The sequence below is a fragment of the Mustela nigripes genome, chromosome 8 (assembly GCF_022355385.1).
Source record: "Mustela nigripes isolate SB6536 chromosome 8, MUSNIG.SB6536, whole genome shotgun sequence".
In the NCBI taxonomy this organism is placed as follows: domain Eukaryota; kingdom Metazoa; phylum Chordata; class Mammalia; order Carnivora; family Mustelidae; genus Mustela; species Mustela nigripes.
Window position 1 is genome coordinate 13649444 of NC_081564.1, and position 20971 is coordinate 13670414.

General features: G+C 49.0%; 1 protein-coding gene across 5 annotated transcripts in view; it reads right to left on the reverse strand.

The window, feature by feature from the left end:
- Window positions 1-20971, reverse strand: part of KSR2 (kinase suppressor of ras 2) — a 403625-nt gene that overhangs the window by 148794 nt on the left and 233860 nt on the right. For all 5 annotated transcript variants that reach the window (XM_059408527.1, XM_059408526.1, XM_059408528.1 and 2 more), the window contains one exon: window positions 16939-17123. In XM_059408527.1, coding sequence (XP_059264510.1) covers window positions 16939-17123 — 185 coding nt within the window. The remainder of the gene's footprint in view (window positions 1-16938; window positions 17124-20971) is intronic.

Genomic DNA, 20971 nt, shown 5'->3' on the forward strand with positions numbered 1-20971 from the left:
GACCTCTGATCCTGTGGTTCTCAGCCGGGGCTGCTTTTGTCCCCCGGGGGACATGTGGTACTGTCGGGAGCTAATTCCAGGCTTCTCCTAGAGAGACACGGGAGACTCAAGATGAGACCCACAAATCAGTACTTTTTTTTTTTTTTAAGATTTTATTTATTTATTTGACAGAGAGAGAGATCACAAGTAGGCAGAGAAGCAGGGGGGGGCGGGGGAAACAGACTCCCTGCTGAGCAGAGAGCCCGATATGGGACTCGATCCCAGGACCCTGGGATCATGACCTGAGCCGAAGGCAGAGGCTTAACCCACTGAGCCACCCAGGCGCCCCAAATCAGTACTTTTTAACAAACGCTCCCCAAATAACCGGCACCACCAGAGAAGTTTGGGAAAACTTCTAGATGCTCAAGTACACTGGGAGAATGTCTAAGAATACTCTGGAGTGAGAAACTTGGAGAGAATCCAAATGTCCATCAACAGAGGAAAGCGTACATTTGTTGTGGTCCTGTTCATACAACAGACTAGTACCATATTTCATTGACTTTTAAGATGCCACTGAGTGTAAGGTCATTAATTTACGAGCCACTAAGAAAGGGAGCGGCTGCCAGTGAATCAAGGCACAGTGCTTTTTTTATAGTTAAATTTTTAAATTGAGTGTTATTTTCCAATCTCTCTTAGATTGATTTAGACATATTTGACCATATATCACACGCTGTAAGCCCGTGCCTTTCTGCACAGAGAAGATGCATAGGGAGTTTTTTGTTTCAAGGCCAAGGGAAAGCACGATATTTTTGAAACCTTTCAAACTCCAATTAACTTCAACTCATGTAGGATCAATAATGCACCTTGCCTCACAAGTGATGACACACTGAAGAGCCACATCCGTGTTCCTGGGGACTGGCAAGCAGTGACCAGTGCAGCCTGACCCAGACAGACAGCAAGGAGGTGTCATAGACTGAAAAGCACAGCCTGATTTCGGAGATGCTAATCCAGGGGTAGGGGGGTGGAGGCGTCACAGAGTTGGCGAAAGAGTATGAGGCAGCATAAAAATGAATGAATTACAATTATTCCCGTAGACTCGAGTGAATCTCAGAATCAGGATATCCGATTAAAAAGGCAGACTACGTGCAGTGCGATCCCATTTTTATGAAGTTCAAAAACGTGCCAAACTAAATGATAGATGTTTGCGGACACGTGTACATGAGGTGCCCCACAAGGAAAAGTCAGGCATGATAAAACAGGTTCCCGACAGCAACCTGTCCAGACAGCAAGCATCATCTCTGGGGCGGGGGAGGGCGGGAAGAAGAAGAGAAATGCAATCAGGAGATGCACTTAAAGGGTTTACAGGAACTTGTGATATTCTCTTTCTCAAGTTTCTGAGGATTTTTATCAGGGCCGGGACGAGGGGGAGGGGCAAGTGAGGCACAAACTTCGGGAACAAAATTTAAGGGAGTGGCCCAAACACTCAGGGATCAAAGTAAAAATTTTCTAATGCAATGGTTTTTAAATAAGTGCAAAAGAAACATCCATGAACAAAATACCAAACATGTATAGAAGGACGGGATTCCACCCTGCACTCACATGACCTGGCCTCGCTCGCCACTCCCTCATCCCGGCCCTCGTTCAAATAAAACTTTATTAACAAAAACAGGCCGCTGGCTCACAGGCCACAGTTTGCCATTTTTTTAAAAAATTGCCTTTGAATTTTATTATTCTTTAAGTATCTATAGATTAGAAACATACATGTAGCTGCACATCTACGTGTGCAAATACACTGTTTTCTATTTGCAATATTTTTTAAATTAAAATTTTATGTATTTGGGCGCCTGGGTGGCTCAGTGGGTTAAGCCACTGCCTTCAGCTCAGGTCATGATCTCAGGGTCCTGGGATCGAGGCCCACATCGGGCTCTCAAACAGATTCCCCGCTGAACACAGACCCCAGGCATGAGGCTCGATTCCATCACCCTGAGATCACAACATGAGTCAGAATCAAGAGTCAGACGCTTAGCCGACTTGAGCCACCCCGGCTCCCCAGTGATATATTTTTCAAAAAATATTTTGCAGGAAGGGAAAAACCAATGAGAAGAACACCCAAAGCAACACCCAGAGCCCCACTGCCACAGCCATTCATCAGTTACTACCGTAAGATCAAGGGCTGTTTCCCACCACAAACCCCAAGCAGAGAAGTGGGGGGCTTCCCTCGAACCTCTGCCAGCCTACCCTCAGGACCTTCTCAGTCCGCTTCCCCCAGTGGGACAGCACTCTCCAGTTTAGAAGCCTTTTGCCAACTGTTTTTATTTATTTATTTTTAAATTTATTTTTTAAAGATCTTATTTATTTATTTGACAGAGAGAGATTATAAGTAGGCAGAGAGGCAGAGAGAGAGAGGAGGAAGCAGGCTCTCTGCTGAGCAGAGAGCCCGATGCGGGACTCGATCCCAGGACCCTGAGATCATGACCTGAGCCAAAGGCAGTGGCTTAACCCACTGAGCCACCCAGGTGCCCTGCCAACTGTTTTTAAATTCAATGATGATTTTACTGCTCTGGGGGAGGCAGATGGAGAAACGGAGTCTTGGAGAGGTTAACTAACCCGGCCAGCATTCCACAGTAAAGGACAGCAGAACCTGGCTCCTGCTGGGGGTCTCGACTCCATTCAACACTCATTCCATCATACGCCAACTGACAGGTGGGCCTTTCTGAGCTAAGAACTGCCATGCCTAATTTACTATTAAATCGGAAAGTGGGGTGACAATAGTAAGCAAAGGGGGTTCCAGTGAAGCTGTCACGGCTGGGAGAATGGTTTCATCCAAAGAGCCCGTTGCCACCGTGCTGCAGGCAGTAGAGACCCGTGTGCCTGAGGGTAGGTGGTGAAAGCTGTGTCTGCCGGGCCCCCACCCCCTCCTCCACGGAGAGCCCCCATGGGCTGCCTGTCGAGATTCTCTTCCGAGGCAAACAGCCGTCTGGGGAGCCAGGAGGGCATTTTGGAAAGCAGCACTTAACTCTTCATGGTCACCGGGAGGCCATCTGCGAGGTGATCACTCGAACGCACTGGCTGATGAGCAATTTCACAGCTGAGAAGAGCTCACGTCGTTTTCACAAAAAGCACCCCGTTTACTCCCAGACTGATTACGCAGTCACCGGGAGATTGACTCATCAGCATGGCAGCCGTACACTTTGGGGTTGAAGATGTACCCCTTACAGACACTTGTTAGTTTCCTCAGACTGCCGTAACAGAGGGCCACTGTCGGGTGGCTTGAAGCAGGAGAAAGGCACCCTCTCCCTTTCGGAGGCTGGAAGCCTGGCTCAGCGTGTCGGCGGGTCCAGGCTCTCTTGGAGACTCCGTGGACTCAACCTTGCCCCTTCTAGCATCTGGGGCTGGCTGTCAGTCCTCGGGGCTCCTGGGCTTGCAACCGCATCCCTCTGATCTCTGCCTCTGCAGTCACGTGGCATTCTCCTTGTGCATTTCTGTCTCTACGTCCAAATCTGTCTCTATGTCCAAATGTCCCCGTCCTTATAAGGACTCCAGTCCTACTGGATTAGGGGTCCGTGCTACTCCCTCATGACTTCTTCTTAACTTCATTAATTACCTCTGCAGCACCCCAGTTCCAAATAAGGTCACATGCTGCGGTGACTGGTCCTGCCCCACCTGGGACGGACACTCATGTCAACCCGTGACCGACACGCCTCTCAGGTAGCAGAACTCGTCACTGAAGGGAAATGCAGAAACAGTACCTGATCTTGAGGCCTGAAGATTCCCCCAGCCCTGAGATTAAATCCCAGATACCAGACTATCAGCCCAGATGTGGTTCCTGCTTACCCCTCCCTCTCTCCCCTGCTCCATCCACAGACTTGTGCACCTGTAACCCGTCCAACGCATTCAGCACAGGGGTTCCTTCTTTCTTAAATACACGTCCCCCCTACGTGTCATCTGGCTAACCCTCCAAGTCTCTGTGTGATAGGCTAGGTTGGGTATCCTTGCTTCCGGTTTTAATTCTCTATAGCGTCCAGGCATCCACTCACGACCACCATAACTGGCTCTGTGGTATCTGTCTCCCGTTGCCATCTGGATGCTCTGTGAGGACGGAGACCTTGAATGCCTCGCCATCCCCATAGGCCTGGTACCCACACAGGGGGCAGGCACTCCCAAATAGATCTGGTTGGATGGACAGAGGGAGGGATGAGTCTTGAAGTCATCAACTCAAGAGTGGCATTGTTGGGAAAGCTGTACTTCCCGGATACAGGTTTTCCTGCTCTCTGTAAGTTCACTTTATGCCCCTTTGCTTTCACGAAAGACCTGCCTTAGGACCTGTGTTCGCCACGAGAAAGAAATCCAAGGAGGATTTTCGCTTTTGCAAAATGTTCATTACTTCTTTGCTTCACACCATTCTGGCTCACAAAAGGTTTCACGGGAATGTTCTGCGGGGACCTCCTAATTCCAAAGCTCCCTCCAAGACTCTAGACCCAACTCTATAGCATAGGAAAAGAGGACAAAAGCCCTGGATCTTAAGAGAAACATATGTGACCCCGGCCCTTCCGCCCTCTTGGTGATGCTGTGACAGCCAAGTAACATCCCTTGACCATGCTCTTCTCTTTTTCAAAGTAAGAAAATCAGATGCTGCCTCCTCCCAGGGTTGTTATGATGAGGACTCTACCCCTCGGCACCCACAGGTGCTAGATGCATACTGAGGTTGGGAAGGGTCTCTAACTGGTCAAGGACATGTCAGCCTTGGGATGACTGAACCCAGTCAGGAATCAGGACTTTTGGAAAATATTCTCCCTTCTAAGGGCCCTGTGTTTCCCATTCATTCATTACACTTACAGAAATACCTAGAGGAGCAGTTTACAAACTGAGTTTCAAAGAAGGGTCCCAGGGTCCCCACTGTCAGGGGACAGGAGGAAGGAATGGGAACAGGACACCAGGCCCCCTTCTGCACACAACCCAGAACAACTCTGCTTCTCTCTTTTTTTTTTTTCCATGTATATTTCACATATTTTCATGCTGATGCTGTTATTTGGAGATAAAGGACTCTCCCCATTCAAAAGGAGAAACAAATAAGTAAAATGCCCGGCATCAGAGTTTTCACAGCTGCCCCCGAGGAGCAAACGTGTAGCAAGGAGGACGTGTGGCATGGGAGTGACGGGGGAGGTCAGGAGAGGACCCCAGGAGCACCGTCCTGAGGGTGAGAGGAAAAGCAGACCCTGCCACTTTGAAACCTATGCCCGGTTTCTCTGAGGAAATCTGGATCATCTGGTGACACTTTGTCCCCTTCCCATAGAGCAACAGTTGGCTGGAAGTGAGTGGTGGCCACTGTCTTTAGAAAGGGTGGGTGCTCTGTGTTTTTCCACAGTCCTCACCTCTCCCTACTGCCCCACGCCAAGTGCATCCTTTACCCGCTATGTGCTCAATCCTCATTTACTGAGGAATGACCAGGCCCCTAGCAGGAGGCATTGGGCTTTATTTATTCGTTCAAAGCCTACTTTTCAGTATCCACGATGAGCCATGCCTTGAGGATGCAGAAGTAAACAAAAGGGACAGACATCACCTTTAGGGAGCGGGGAAGCTGACCTCAATCCAATCACCTACAGTCTTCAAAACCACCCTGCGGAGGACAATATGGCTATACTCACTTTACATACCAGGATACTGAGGCTTGAGGATTGTCTTGTGTTTAGTGAAGGAGGCATTTATGTGTCTGAGAACATTTAACAATGGTTATGGGATGGGCACTGACCAATCAGAATACAGATCTGACCAATCAGAACACAGGCCCAGCCAATCAGGAGATAGGCTCAGCCAATCAGAACACAAGCCCAGCCAATCAGATTAAACAGCGTTCACAAGAGCATAACAGCTGAACATCTGCACCGCCTGTCTGTATTGCTTCTTACTGGGCAGGGATGATGGTATTTTGTCCATCTGAACAATTTCTAGTTTTCAGAGGGTGGTCACAGACTTCCCAACAATCAATATTCCCGTGAGATGGGCAGGGAATCACTGACGCACCCATTTGCCAGATGAAGAAACCGGGGCTCAGAAATGTTCAGCGATCTAACAAGGGCCACCTCTGGGAGGAGAACCCCCATCTCCCAACTCTTGGTCCAGAGTTTTTGGCTGTGTCTTACGTGGCTTCTAACCAAGCAGACTGCAAGTTCTCTGAGGTCGGGGATGGTACCAGACATTTATTTGATTTCTCGATGACACTCAGTGCTATGGTCTGAATGTCTGTAGCCCTCCAAAATTCATATGTTGAAATCCTAACCCCCAATGCGATGGTCTTAGGAAGTGGAGTCTTTGGGAGGTAGACTTAGGTCATGAGGATGGACCCTGATGGATGGAATTGGGTGCATATAAGAGAGGACCCAGACGGCTTCCTGGCCCCCTTCCACCATGTGAGGATACAGTAAGAAAACACTGGCCAGAAGAAGGCCCCCACCAGAACTCGACCATGCTGGCACCTCGATCTTGGACTTCCCAGCCTTTAGAACTATGAGAAATAAATGTCTTGTTTATCAGCCACCCAGTCTGTGGTACTCTGTTATGGTGGCCCTAATGGACTAAGACACTTAACATATCAGGAATTCAATCGGTATTGATGACTCCATTCAGATATGGCAGCCGGTGGGGTGACTGTCCAGCAGAAACCAATGAGGATCAAAACTGACTGAAACCCAAACACCATACAGTAGTTTCGATGACCACGGCACTTGGGTAGTGCTTTCTATACTAGGCACGGTGCTCAACATTCTCTCATTTCAGCTTGGTAACCATTCCACAAGAAAGGCGGAGTATGCCTATTTTAAAGATAGGGAAATCGAAGCTCACAGATGTTAGGTAACAAATGGCAGAGATAAGATTTAAACCCAAGCTTGTCCAACTCTCAGCTTGGTCCTGGCCAACAGTGGGATGCTGTTTGTCTTGGGAATGGCACTGAGGCTCTCCCTGGCGCCATGGCTTAACCTTCTCAGGTAGGCTGTGTGCTCTCTAGAGACTCCCAAGGAATGTCAGAGGGATAATAAAAATACTCCTTGCCAGGGATCATAGAGAAACACAGTCCAACGGAGATGCTTGGAGAACTGAAAGGGTTTTCTGTACAATGTGGAGATGTGTCCCCACCAATTTGGGTAATGAATTAATTTGGCCAGGAGGATGTTCCTCAAAACCCTAGGATAGGGACCTCCGTTATTCATTACTGCTATAATGGACACTCGTTATCAGCTTCCCTGGCATTCATTCTCCATTATTAGACAAAACCCACAATTTCTAAGCCCAAAAGTAAAGATCACAGCCCAAGATTAAGCCAATATGCTAACCAGCCACCTGTCTGACCCCACTGATTGGTTTAGATGTGAGCATGTGGTCATGCTGGTTGAATCAGTGAAACTCAGACCTAAACAATCTCATTCTTCCACTCTGGACCAGAGCAGGGAAGGGACTTCTGAGGTCATCTGATCACCACACGTAGCCAAAAAGTGAAACCACCCTGGAGAAGAGCCAAATTTAAAAATACAGAGAGATCAAGACTGGACATGAACTGAGTCCCTTGATCCAGCCATACCTGAAGCCTATACAACCCCTGGGTTTTTTCAGTTACATGTGCCAATAAATGACCTTCATACTAAAAAAACAAACAAACAAAGCTCAACTTGGATTGTTTGTCACTTGTAAGTGTCAAGCTCTATGTTAGTACGACTACCACCATGCATGGATAAAGACCTGTCTGTTTTCCATCAACAAAATGATTTTTGGCAGTTTTGCTTTGAATGCCCATTTCTTTGATCAGTTAAGGCAGAAAACTATCTATAATATCCCCAAGACTGCATCAAAGTCCAAGGACTTCAGTTCCTGCCTCGATGATGCCAAATTTAGTCAGCTTTATAGTTCTGGAGGATGACAGAGTCCTTTCTCCTTTGTCCTCTAGAACCTGAGCAGCTGAAGGCTCCCAGCACTGGCTGCCCAGCGAATGCTCAAAAATGTCCATTCAAAAATATTTATGTGGGCCAGCTCCATGCACGGCACAATGGAGTAGTTACAAGTGAGACAGTTACAAGACAGTTACAAGCGAGAGCAATGTGGTCACAGCTCTTGTGGAAGTGATACTGGAGGGAACAGGACATTAAAGAAAGAGATGGCTGTGGATCGTGATAAATGTTTCAGAAGGAAAGTGCAAGAAGCGAGAGAAGACGTAACGGACATAACTTGGGAAGTTAGGAAATGCTTTCTCAAGGAAGTGGGGATTGAGACAAAGGGACAGCAATGATAGGGTGTCCAGTCACCTACGAGTGCAAAACAGAAGAGATGCAGTTCATGTAAGATCATGGTATAATCTTAACCTGGGTTTGGGGGCCAATCACTTTGGTGGACTGGATATGGAAAGATCCACTTGGAGACTACTGAGTAGTCTGGACCAGGGTGTGGTGGTAGAGGAGGAGATGGAAAAGACTGGAAGAACAGAACTCACAGTCTATAACCCACGAGGCAAATCTGGCCCCTTGCCAGGTTTTGCAAATAAAGTTTTATTGGAACACATCCACTTTATTGGAAGACGATCTATGGCTGTTTCATGCTTCAGGGCAAAACTGAGTAGTGGTCTTCGAAATCCTATGGCCTGCAGATCTGAAAGTATTTCCTACCTGGGCCTTTGCAGAAAGTCTGTCAGCCATGATTTAGAAGGTCAGCCAGACAAGACTTGGAAATGGGGCATCGTGGAAAGGTAGGGCCACAAATCACACTGGATAAAATACAGACTTGGTCAGTTGGATAGATGTACAAGAGGGGGCCACCAGAGATGAATTAGTTTTATTGGGGATGGAAACAAATTTGATTAAAACAAGCACACCAGACCCCGATGTTTTGTCTCACGGAAATGCAGTCAGGTCAAATTATGTACAGAGAGCACATGCAATCTGGAGTCTGAGGGTACCATGGCTTCTAGTCTCGGCTCGACTAGTCTCTTCTAGTCTCTGATGTGTTATGGAACCTGAAGCCATGTGTGGATTTCTCCTCTTGGAATATCTGCTTCTTCATCTACAGAATCGGGATGCAGGGGCCCGGGCAAGGAATAGGAATGGCACTTGCACACCGCATAGTTCTACAGCAACACTACTCGCTACTTCTTCTCTTGTTGCTATGAAATCGGTTGAAGTACTCAGCAGGGGTTGTGGGGGGGATGTTACTGGGACAAAGGTACAGTCAGACATACGTCCTGATGATGGGCAATGGGACTGCCCAGGCCAACAATGTGTACCTGACTGAGGACCAGGACTCACTCCAAAAGATATAAAGGACCCCCCTGACTGCTACAGCCAACCACTTACCGATCAATTTTTGCTGCCACAATTCCTGGTGGGAGCAATCACAACAAAAGGTCTGAGGTTGTCTAGTGCATGCTGAGCCCAAGCAGTTTGTGCTAGGGAAAGAACTGCAAAATTACAGAGAAGAAAGGGCTGATGATAACCCAGAAGTTGTCTCACCTAAAACATTCATAATTGCATGTGTGCAACACACACACACACACACACACACATACATACACACACATATTAACTGCCGTCCACACACACAAAAGGGGTCACCTTTTTTTTTTTTTTAGGATTTTATTTATTTATTTGACAGACAGAGATCACAAGTAGGCAGAGTAGCAGGCAGGTGGGGTGGGGGGGACAGGCTCCCTGCTGAGCAGAGAGCCCAATGCGGGGCTCGATCCCAGGACCCTCAGATCATGACCTGAGCTGAAGGCAGAGGCTTAACCCAGTGAGCCACCCAGGTGCCCCAAGGTGTCACCTTTTAAAGAAAGTCCCCGTTTCCTTCCTCTGGAGCACGTTCAGAACGTGCTGCAGAGCCTATAATTTTGCAATTATCTGGGCATGAGGGAGAAAACTACTAGTTGGGCATCAGGAGATCCAGGTTCAAACCCCAGCTCTGAAACCCTGGGCAAGTTCCTTCTACTTTCTGGCCTCAGTTTCTCCTTCTGTAAAATAAGAGCTTGGACTCAGTGACTTCTGAGTTCCTTATCAGTTCTGATCTCTATGATTTTAGAACAGAAGTTAAAAATTGGGAGCCCCAAGACCAGATATAATTCACCAACCTATGGGACTTTTTTAATAGCATCTCAAACGGGGTTAAAAGATTTTTCACTGGGTATTGACGTTTTAAAATTGGGAGATTTCTCCCAACATCATGAGCTTAGGGCTCCTGGGTAGCTCAGTGGGTTAAGCATCTGCCTTCGGCTCAGGTCATGTTCTCGGGGTCCTGGGATCAAGCCCTGTGTCAGGCTCCCTACTCAGCGGGGAGTCTACTTTTCCTTCTCCCTCTCCCTCACCCCTCCCAGCTGTGGTCTCTCTCTCTCTCTCAAATAAATAAATAAAACCTTAAGGAAAAAAAAAAGTCACAATCTCTGACTTCTTTGGAAAAAATGCAGACACCAGGTCCACAAAGAGGGATCCACCGAGAAGAACATGCCCCAGAGGAAGCAGATGTCATGTGAAAACCGCCAAGCCTGGGTCTACCACAGAGAACCACACACAAACCCAAATCCAGAACACTCTGTGAAGAAGTTGGTCCCCACTCTTCAAAGACGTAAGAGTCACAAGCAACAAAGAAAGGCTGAGGAGCTCTCTTCAAGCCGGACGCAAGCACGTAATACAATATGTGATTCTGGATGGCCTTCCGTGCCAGGAGAATGAATTTTTGTGAAAGATGCTCTTGAGACAATTGCTGAAATAGGAATATGGTTCGATGAAAGTCTTGAGTCAATGGCAGGTTACTGAGGCCGGCACCTCTGTGTGGTTATGTAAGCGTATAGACGACCCACAGCCCCAAATGGTTCACAAAATTGAGACGGAACATGAGGTAGGGGATTACAGAGGAATCAAACACAAGCAAATGTTAAAAATGGATGAATCCCTGTGAAGGGGGGTGCAGGAATCCTTTGGGGTATTCTTGCAACTTTTCTGTAAGTTTGAAATTATTTCAAAATGGAACTAAAAAAATAAAAAAGGCTGTTGTATAACCGAGTGTTTCTCAACTGTTAGTGCACAGAATCCCCTGGAGGTTTGGTGAAAATTCAGACTGTTACACCCTCCCCAGCGTTTCTGATTCAGTAGGTCTACGAGGGGTAAGTAAGAGTTTGCATTCCTAACAAGCTTCCCGGTGATACAGACGCTGTTGGCCCGGGACACACTTTGAGAAGCTTAAACAGTGGAAGTGACTTTCAAAAGAACAAGACACAGAAGGAGTTGTTAAAAAGCAGGACCGAGGGGCACCTGGGTGACTCCACTGGATAAGCATCTGCCCTTGGCTCAGGTCAGGATCTTGGGGTCCCAGGATCAAGCCCTGCATTGGGCTCCTTGCTCAGTGGAGAGCCTGCTTCTCCCTCTCCCTCTGCTGCTCTCCCTGCTTGTTCTCTCTCTCTCTCTAATAAATAAATAAAATCTTAAAAAAAAAAAATAAAAACAGGATTGACAGAGGGATGGTTCATAGTGTTCACCATGAACCTTTTTGGATTTTGTTTCTAGGTATATACATTTTAATGCCTAAAAGTGCCTTGACCAGCACCTGCCTGCCAAGGAGCCGGTGAGGATGTGTTAGGGACCTGCTTGCTGGTATCAGAGTTCCTGAAATACAGCAAAGATGCCAGGCTACAAGAATGCTTCCTGTATCTGCCAGGGGGCAGGGGGCGGGGGAAGAGGAGGAGAAACAGCATTTTTACCTGCTCATTTTAGGGGAAGAAACATTCTTCGGGGGGTACTCTAGTGCAGTCTATGGGTTCCCCCTTGAAACTGCCGCCACTGAGTCAGGTCAGACACAGACTTCTCAAAATCCCAAAATTCTAAGACGAGAACAGGGTTCAAACAGCCAACTTCTGTCAAGACACGCACTCCTCCTCGTCCTCTTCCTGGGGGTAATGAACCTTGGCCTCGAGCCTCATTAAACCCCATTATATAATCACCCCCATCCCGATGGCTGGTTTCTTGGGACTATACGGTTCAGCTTCATTAGTCTTTACTGTTACCTGCTGTCTCCCTCAACAAATCAGCCTTCTGACTCAGCCTCGAGGCACATGGGGCCAGGCCCTCAATGGAGGGTCAACTCTTTGTTGCCTTGGGTCCAAGAAAAAGTACTGGAAAATGCTCGGCGAGGAGATGAGGAGCGCACGGTGAGACAAGGCAAGCTGAGGGCATGTCATCTTTCAAGGCGCCACATGAAGGACAATATTTTCTAAGACTGGGGCCCTGTATAAAACTCCAGCTGGGGCCATTAGGACCAAGAAGGGGCTGTCTGGGAATCATCAGTCACCTGTTCCCTTTGCTGGCTGTAGCCCTGAAGTCCTAGACCCCCAGAGACAGCTAATTTAAAAAAACACCCAGAACACTGCAGGTGGTAAAAAGTAGCCTGTCGTTCCTCATCTTCTACCAAAGATGTCCAGGAAAAATGAGTTGCAGAAGCTGTCTGCAACTTATTCTTCTGGCTGCTCTCTGCAGCTGCCTAGCCGCCCCCAGCCCCCACCCCACCCCAGCACAGCTACCACCTGGGACAATGGATTCCCTGCATATCAACACCAGAGTCTGGCAAGGTGACAATTTTCCAGCCCGTGTGGGGGCTGCTTTCTGACTGAGCACAGCATGCCGAGAAACAGGAGGCATCCTTGGAGCAAGGCTGACCCCCACAACACAATCCCCTAATGAGGCCAGGGTGTGAGAAAGGAAACTGGGGCAAGTTAAGGTCCCTACTTGAGCAAAGAGGTCTCAGCGAAGACAGTGTGGCAGCTGCGTTCCTCAGCATTACAGAACGGGGGATTTAGGACGAGCGCAAACTCCACTTCCCACCTGCCCTTGTGATCTCGGGCCAGCTACCCAAACCCTCCCGGCCTCAGTTTCTTCATTGGCAAAATGGGGATAAGAAGAGAAACTACCTGATGGAGAACCGGGAAGCTTATATAATACAAGTAAATTGCTTTGTCTGAATGAACGGCGCCTGCAACATTGTCAATGCACAATAAATGCCAATTGCCATTATTATCGTCATTTGCAATCATTGTTACAAGCGATCCCACCATAGGACAAGCAGAAGAGTTGCCAAACCTACTCTTTATTGAGACTTAGTGCTCTAAGCACCAGCCCCTGCGCTGGGAAACTTAAACCCATTCCTCATTTTGCCCTCACTACACGCTTGCCAGGTTGAAACAGACGCAGGGGGTTCCGCGAGTGCCCAACGATATGTCAGCAACTGCTCAGTTGCTATATTCCCCAAATCACCTCCACCAGCCACTAATGGATGATGAGGAGTCATCACTCCTTCCCATCTAGACAGTATGTTTTTCATTCCGAAGAAGACTCTTTATTGGGAAATACAGCGGCCGCCTGATACCCTACACGGAGCCACCAGCAGACAGCTGGTTGGACCCAAATTGGTCCATGGGTAGAGGGCATCCTATCAGACACCATCTGGGCCACATGGCATGCCGCAGCGAAACAGGATAAATGCAGCGAGCATGGGGAGCTCAGTCCATTGTTCTCTACTTCTTTGGGAGGTAGGTTCCCTCCTGAGCCACCACCTTCCACGTGGAACAGAATGGTTTAACAAATTGTGTTTTGTCTGTGGTTAGCCTTCGAGAAGGTTCCTCTGTAAGCTGAGGCTCCTGACTCTCTTCTCCTTTGCCCTGCTCATCACTCCCAGACCAGGGACATAGGGTAAGCCCAAGGAGGTGAAATCCTTCTCATGGCCCATCGGAGGAGGCTGGGCACCCTGAGGGTCTGAGCCTTGACCACTCACTCTACAGCCAGATCTGTCTAATGCTGTCCCCAGGCATCCCTAGCAGGGGTAACGAGATGGCAGATCACCACTCTTTGCATCAGCCACGGCCAGAACTGACGGTGACAAAGGGGTTGACAGCCTCTGCCTGTCAGGGACACAGCATCAGGGGCTCCCTCCGCTGGGTTAGAGGGAGGAAGGCTGGCACTGGGACCCAAAGGCAGAAAGGTCTCTTCCGAAGCTCAGAGTAGGGGGAGAACAGGACTATTACAAGCAAGAGAGGACCAGAGACTGACCCCTGTGTCCTCCCAACCATCCAGCCCAGAGTCCTCAAACCCGCACTCTAAGTGGTCAAAAGATTTGCCCAGGTAAAGCTCACTGGCTTTGCCTTAGAATCACTGAGTTCCTAAGCTCCGGGCCGGGCCCTTGTGGAGTCTTTTATTATGCAGTTGGGGAAACTGAGGCCCAGAGAAAGGAATTTGCTTCACCAAAGAACAGGGATGCAAGCTAGAGTTGGATCGGATTCAAAATGTACCATGTGGGCACGATCATTTCCCCCTTTTGAGTCTCTGTTTCTTGATCTATAGAATGGGAATTAGAAAGCCTGACTCGACGTTTGTGGCAAGCTTTAACTGTGATGAGGCAGGGACAGAGGTCACACAAGCAACTGGTGGCATCACAGAGACTCTAACAGAGAGCTTCTCATTTCCTAACCTGGAACCTATTCTCAGGGCTGTCCCCTGTTTCTGTCATTTGTTAGGATCAATGGAAATGGGACTGGTCCATGAGATTCCAGCTAACATTTGGGGACACCCTCGTCCTCCTACTGAGACCCAAATGTTGACTTTCCTTCCTTATGGTAGACAAGAGGGCGACCTCTCTGCCTCCAAGGACCAGGACAGCCCAAAGAGGCAACTGTGCTTCTCTGGCCTCTTAGCGCTAAGGACTGATTTCATTAAGGACTTTGCTCCTGGCCACAGGCAAGAGGAGAAACCTCTCCTGTCCCGTGGAGACCAGGGCAGGCAGGAAAAGCTGGGAGCCACGTCAGTCCTCATAAAACTTTCTGGCAGGAGAGAAAGGGTCAAAATGTTCACATGGGTGGTTTTTTAAGCAAGCTGAAGATGTTTTTATCCTGGACAGAGCTAAAGGGCAGAGCTGTGGGCCAGTCCCCAGGGATGATGATGATGCCCAGAGACAGATGGCTGCTGGAGGTAGCCACCCAGGTTCCTGCCAAGGTAAATTCCAAGTACTCTTAGGGCCATGGGGAATCATGGCGGGGTGGGGGGCCTCTCACTGAAAGGCATTCACTCACAGCCCTCAAATTAATCAGAAAGTCAGAGCATGCAAACGCTGCCGGGGAAAAGGAGCTGATTAACATCGCCATGACAGCCACCGTGTAGAAAGCAGCTACTATGCACCAGGCCTTGTGCAGGTGACTTGACACACAGGAGCCGATCTAATCCTCATAACCACCTATGGAGGGTGTCTACTGTGAGCCAATTTTACAGAAGAACAAACTGAGGCTCAGAAGGTCTCTGAACTTGCTCGGGGTCAGGCACGCTGCTCCAAAGGACACAGAACTGGGACTGACCCCCAGCATCACCCTCCCGGGCTATGACATCCTGTCTCGCCCACTGCTGTGACACATTTGCTACATCATCACCCCGCTGGTCCTTATCTAGGCTCCCAGGACACCCTCACACTGCCACACAGGCCCACCCCCACTGAGGAGTTCTGGTCTCTCTGATAGTGATTTCTCTCGACAAATTAATAAATTAATTAACGAATTTAATAAAAGTTAGTAAGTTGGCCTTCCGGTGTTGCTATGTGTCAGGAATGCTGAGACCAGCCAGGCTCTGGAATTTCTTCTAACTGACATCCACATGGGTCTCTTCTGGTTTTGGGCCCTCAGCAGACTCCTACAGGGGACACAGTCTGCACACGTGTGGACCGACTTCACCATTCCGCCCAGGCCAACCATCCAGGGGGACTACGACAACTCTGAACCCAATGGAAGTTTTGTGTGCATTTTCCCAGAGAGAGAAATAATGGATTTCATGAAATTCCCCAAGGGTCCACAGCCTCCCCAAAAAAGTTCAAAAAGCCTCATGTAAATAACAGAATAGAACCCTACCTCCAGAGAAAGGGGCCCTGATGAAAGTCGAGGGATCTCGGCTCAAATCATGTGTGATGGCGAAGCGTACCCATTCCGGAGCCAGGGGGAACCACTTTCAAACCCTGGCTTAAGGACTCAACAGCTGCGTGAGTTTGCCAAATTCTTTTGATGTCCCTGAGCCTCTGTTTGCTCATCTATACAATGGGACTCACTCATCCGTGCAATGGCTTGTCGCAAGAACCGAACGAGGTTGTGTGTGTGGGTGAAAGGCATGACCAGGTGTTCAGTAAACATTGCTTATCACTAATCTGAGCAGCGGCATGGTCACCCCCGGGGCGGTGTTGGGCCCTGAGTTATTTCCATCCCGTTCCAGCAGCACGCACCCCCCTTCCTGAATTCCCAGTCCATCAGAGCCGGTGTCTGAGCTGCAGGACCGGTTGGGCTTTTTTCAGGGGCTCCCCTCTGACCGCATCTGTGCCTGTTCAGCAAAACGGGCCTCTGGGCAGAGAAGATGAAACGTCTTCTGAAACCTCAGCCCTTGATCACCAGAAAGTTCCATTTCCGCTCCGAGTAATAACCACTTTGTCTCCAGCAGAAATTCGTGGGAGCAGAATGTAAAACACCCCAGGCCACGCTCAGCCCAGTTTGAACCCACATACATCTTTGAAATGAAAGGTGATACGTGTTGACCTGAGTTGAGGGGGGTGGGAATTACAAAATTTAATCATAGACGCCTGATCCGCAGCGGCCCGAGAAAAATCCTAGGACCGGGCAGCTGAGAAGCAGAGAGAAAAAGCTGATGTCGCCTTTCCTGCCCTGCCTGCCTGCTTCCCTCTGTCATCCCTACACACCTGCAGTCAAAAAAGAGTAGGGATGCGGGACCAATGACAACAGTCAGTCAACCTCCCCGCGCTAATGACGCCCCTTTCCTTCAAAACCATCCCGAGGGGCGGGAGTGGCGCAGGTGGGAGACGCGTGAGCCTCGTTCAAAGCATTTCATGAGCATTTCTCGAGAGAGAACAGGGAGCGTGCACCTGGCCCATGAGAAGGTGCGGTGGCCCCGGCGGGTGACTTACTTGCAGAGAAGTTGGCCTCGGTGTGGACAGGAGGGGTGGAGGGCAGGAAAGGTGCATGTCCCACAAAGAAGGAGCGGAGGGAGCGCTCCGACAGGAGCGGGGAGCGTTGCTGAGAAGGAATATTCTCGCAGCTGCCCACGCTGCTGTGAATCTTGAGGTTCAAAGGTTTGCTTTTCTTCTTGGCTCTGAAAGAGAGACAGAGGAAGAAGAGAAGGGAGTGTATCCATAAGTGCACACAGAACGAGAGCCTGCAGACCCAATCTCATTAACATGGCACCAGTGTCCGCTCCCCACACTGAACTGGCCTACTGGGCTGCCCCATTCCCCCTTCCCTGAGCTCCAGCCAGGGCTCTGTGCTGTTTCTCACCTGCAACCCTTTGCTCCTGCTATCTCCACAGCCCAGAAAAGCCTCCCCTTCCCTGCCAGCTTAATCTGTCTTCTCTGACTCCGCTCTGGTGTCCCCTCCTCCAGGAAGGCTTCCCTGATACTCCCCTCCCCGCCTGAACTGGGTGTTCCTCTTCAATTTGTCTACAACATTCTGAGTGTATCCCTGGGGCTGTACTTCCCTATTTTCTCAAATTTGTTCTTTTAGCGTTTGTCTCCCAAGTGAACTATGGGTCTTTGAGGGCAATGATTCTGTACTGCTCATTTCCTGGTCCTGGGCAATTAGCACAGAACCTGGCACACAGTAGGTGCTCATTAAAAGCTTATCAAATGACCATTCTGGATCATGACTGGCACATAATCCCGCTGCACTCTAATTCCTTGAGGGCAGGAACCCTGTGGTTTTCATTGCTGACTCTCTCAGCCCCTGGCTTGGCACCAGCTGCATGGAATGAACTGTTGGAGCTGCTCTGGAAACACTTTTCCCCCTCCCGAGGAGCTTGGGTGATCAGTTTAAGAGAGTGTGATTTAGAAGAGGATCCCAAATTAACCACTCAGCACCCCCCTCCCCGCCTCCCCCTACCGCCCCATTCTCATCTGGCCCGGAGTTGGGCGCCACCTTGCGGCCAGAGCGAACCCTCCTTGCAAACTTTCTCCCTTCTAGATGGAGAGCCCAGGAAGGTGCCTTAATTAAAGACTGGAGGCCTCCCACACACGCAGCCTAAAAGTCACCCTCTTCAGGAGGCCTGCTGCTCATCAGCTTTAAGGAATCCAAGCGCACCTGCAGAGTCTCTCCCTCCCAGGGCTTCGGCTGGCAGCCCTGCTTATTATATCCCTAGGGGTCTGCAGCAAGACCCAGGAAGGCACTTCCCATTCGAGCCGCGCGCGTTAGCTCTCCCTGCCCACGGCTGGAGAGGAGAGGGAAACAAGGGAGTGGAATTTCATAAGTCTCCCGTGGTGGAGATTCAAAGAGACCTCTACACTGAGGCGGGATAATTTTGGAGTTAGACTCGCCAACTTTGGGGACGGGGCAGGGCTCAGGTCCTGCTTGGGACCTCAGCAAAGTGATCTCATCTCTTTGTGCCTCAGTTTCCTCACCCGGAAAATGGGGGAAATAAGAGCACCCACGTAAGAAGGACGCTGTGGCGGATCTATGAGGTCACGTGCTTGGCACAGGCCCGGGGACTGAGTGAGGGTTCGGGGGACCCGTTATTAACGTCACTATGAGCAGGTTAAACTCGGCGTCTGTATGGCATGGAAGTAACCGGGAAGAAGCCAAAAGTTGAACCTGAGCCATGTTTTTCACCTGAAGCCTTCAGCAGCTCTCAACCCACCACTGCCCTTGGCAGACGAATAGGATACAGTCATACCCTCTGGCAAGAGATACCATCATTATTTCCAAAACACTGACGGCAGCCTTGAGGCACTGGGCCATCAAAGGACAAGGCCAGATCCCTTGTATAAGGAGAACCAAGTCCAACTCAGCACGAGTTCAACAGTAGCTCAGTGACGGCGGACCGTCAATTTGCTTTATGAACCCAAGACCACCGATGAAGCAGAGAAGGGGTATATATAAATAAATGTGAGTTGGACAGATGCATGGGTAAAAAGCTTGATGGACAGATGGATGGACGGAAGGATGGACAGATGGCTGAGCGGACGGATGGAAAGAAGGAAGGAGGGAAGAAGGGAGGAAGGATGGATGAATGGATGAGAAAATAGACAGACGGATGAATGGATAAAGAGAGGGATCCGAGGATGGACAGAAAGACGGATGAAAAGGCTGAAGGACAGAAGTTGGGTGGATGGACGGAGAGGTAGAGTAAAGAAGGAAAAGAGAGAGGGAGGAAGAGAAATTCGGGGGTGAATGGCTATGTGATCAGAGTAGGTGACAGACGTCCTGCATCACTTCCTGCCCACCGAGGAGCCATGAAGGCTCTTCATGGGCATGAGGGATTCACCTTTGCCATCTGCCCTCATTACCCGGCATGCTCAGAGGAGAAAACAGACGCAAACGACTGGGACTGTGTAAGATTCAGTGCCTATTTTGCGTATATCCTGCAGGTGTAATTAAAAAGAACATCTTTCCATGATCGCAGGATATTAGAAATCTATTACATAAATGTCTTCCCTGGAATCGGGGCCAATTCTGGGCAAAGCAGCCAACTAAGGGGGCACAAAGCATCGGCAAAGGCAGCTCCATCCTTTGGAGGCCATATGAGCCCCGGATGGACCGTGCTGCTCTCTGTACAGGCGGGCAAGTCAGAGGTCCCTGACTTGGCTCTGGGGCTGTGCTGAGGGCAGCCCCAGAACTGGGCTCAGCCAAGGCGGCACATCCATGGCAGGAAGACACCCGGCTTAGGGGCCATTCACCTGTGCTTACGGAAAATGCACGCTGTTTTGTTTTCTTTCCTAAAGATTTTTTTAAAGATCTTATTTATTTATTTATTTGACAGAGAGAAATCACAAGTAGGCAGAGAGGCAGGCGGAGGGGTAGGGGGAAGCAGGCTCCCTGCTGAGCAGAGAACCCGATGCGGGGCTCGATCCCAGGACCCTGAGACCATGACCTGAGCCGAAGGCGGAGGCTCAACCCACTGAGCCACCCAGGTGCCCCATGCATGCTGTTTCACCAAGTACAGCAGAGGATTATTCATTCTAGGGTTGGAATCTAGCAAAGTTCTTCTGACCTTCCTGAAGCCCAATTTGCAGACACTATATCTGCACTAAAAGGGTCCTGAGAACCCTTACTTCTACAATTGGTTCATTACTCTCCATCTCCAGCCTTCCAGCTCTGGTCCAAGCCACTTTCTGCCCTCATGTCAGCTGTCACCGCCATCACTGTGCCTGAATCAGACCCCAATCCCATTTTTTTCTTTTTTCTTTTTTTTTTTTTTTTTTTTTTTTTTAATCTTTTTTTTTTTTTTTTTCTTTTTTTTTTTTTTTTTTTGCTTCTTAACATATTTTATTTTCTGTACTTTTTATTTATATTGAGGTAAACTTCACATCATATATATTTGCCACGCTAAAGTGAAAAATTCAGTAGCCTGAAATATATTCATGATATTACACAAACACCATCTCTAGCTAGTTCCAAAATATTTCATCATCCCAAAATAAAACCCTGTACCCGCTAAGCAATTCCTCTCCGTGCCCTTCCCTCCAGCCCCCGGCAACTACCGACCTGTCTTCTGTCTCTGTAGATCTGTCTATCCTGAATATTTCATAGAAATGGAATTATATAATATGCAAACTTCGGCGTCTGGCTTCTTTCACTGACCCTAAAGTTTCTGAGGTTCATCCACGTGGTAACAATGTATCAAAACTTCACTCCTTTTTTTTGGTAAGATTTTATTTATTTATTTGGCAGACAGAGATCACAAGTAGGCAGACAGGCAGGCAGAGAGAGAGGAGGAAGCAGGCTCCTTGCTGAGCAGAGAGCCGGATGCAGGGCTCGATCCCAGGACCCTGGGCTCATGACCTGAGCCAGAGTCATGACCTGAACCAAAGGCAGAGGCTTAACCCACTGAGCCACCCAGGCGCCCCAGCTTCACTCCTTTTTATGGTTGAATAATCCCATCCCACTTTTGATTCTTTATAATCTATTCATCCAGGCACCAAGGTGAGGTTTTAAAAAGCATATACTGCATCA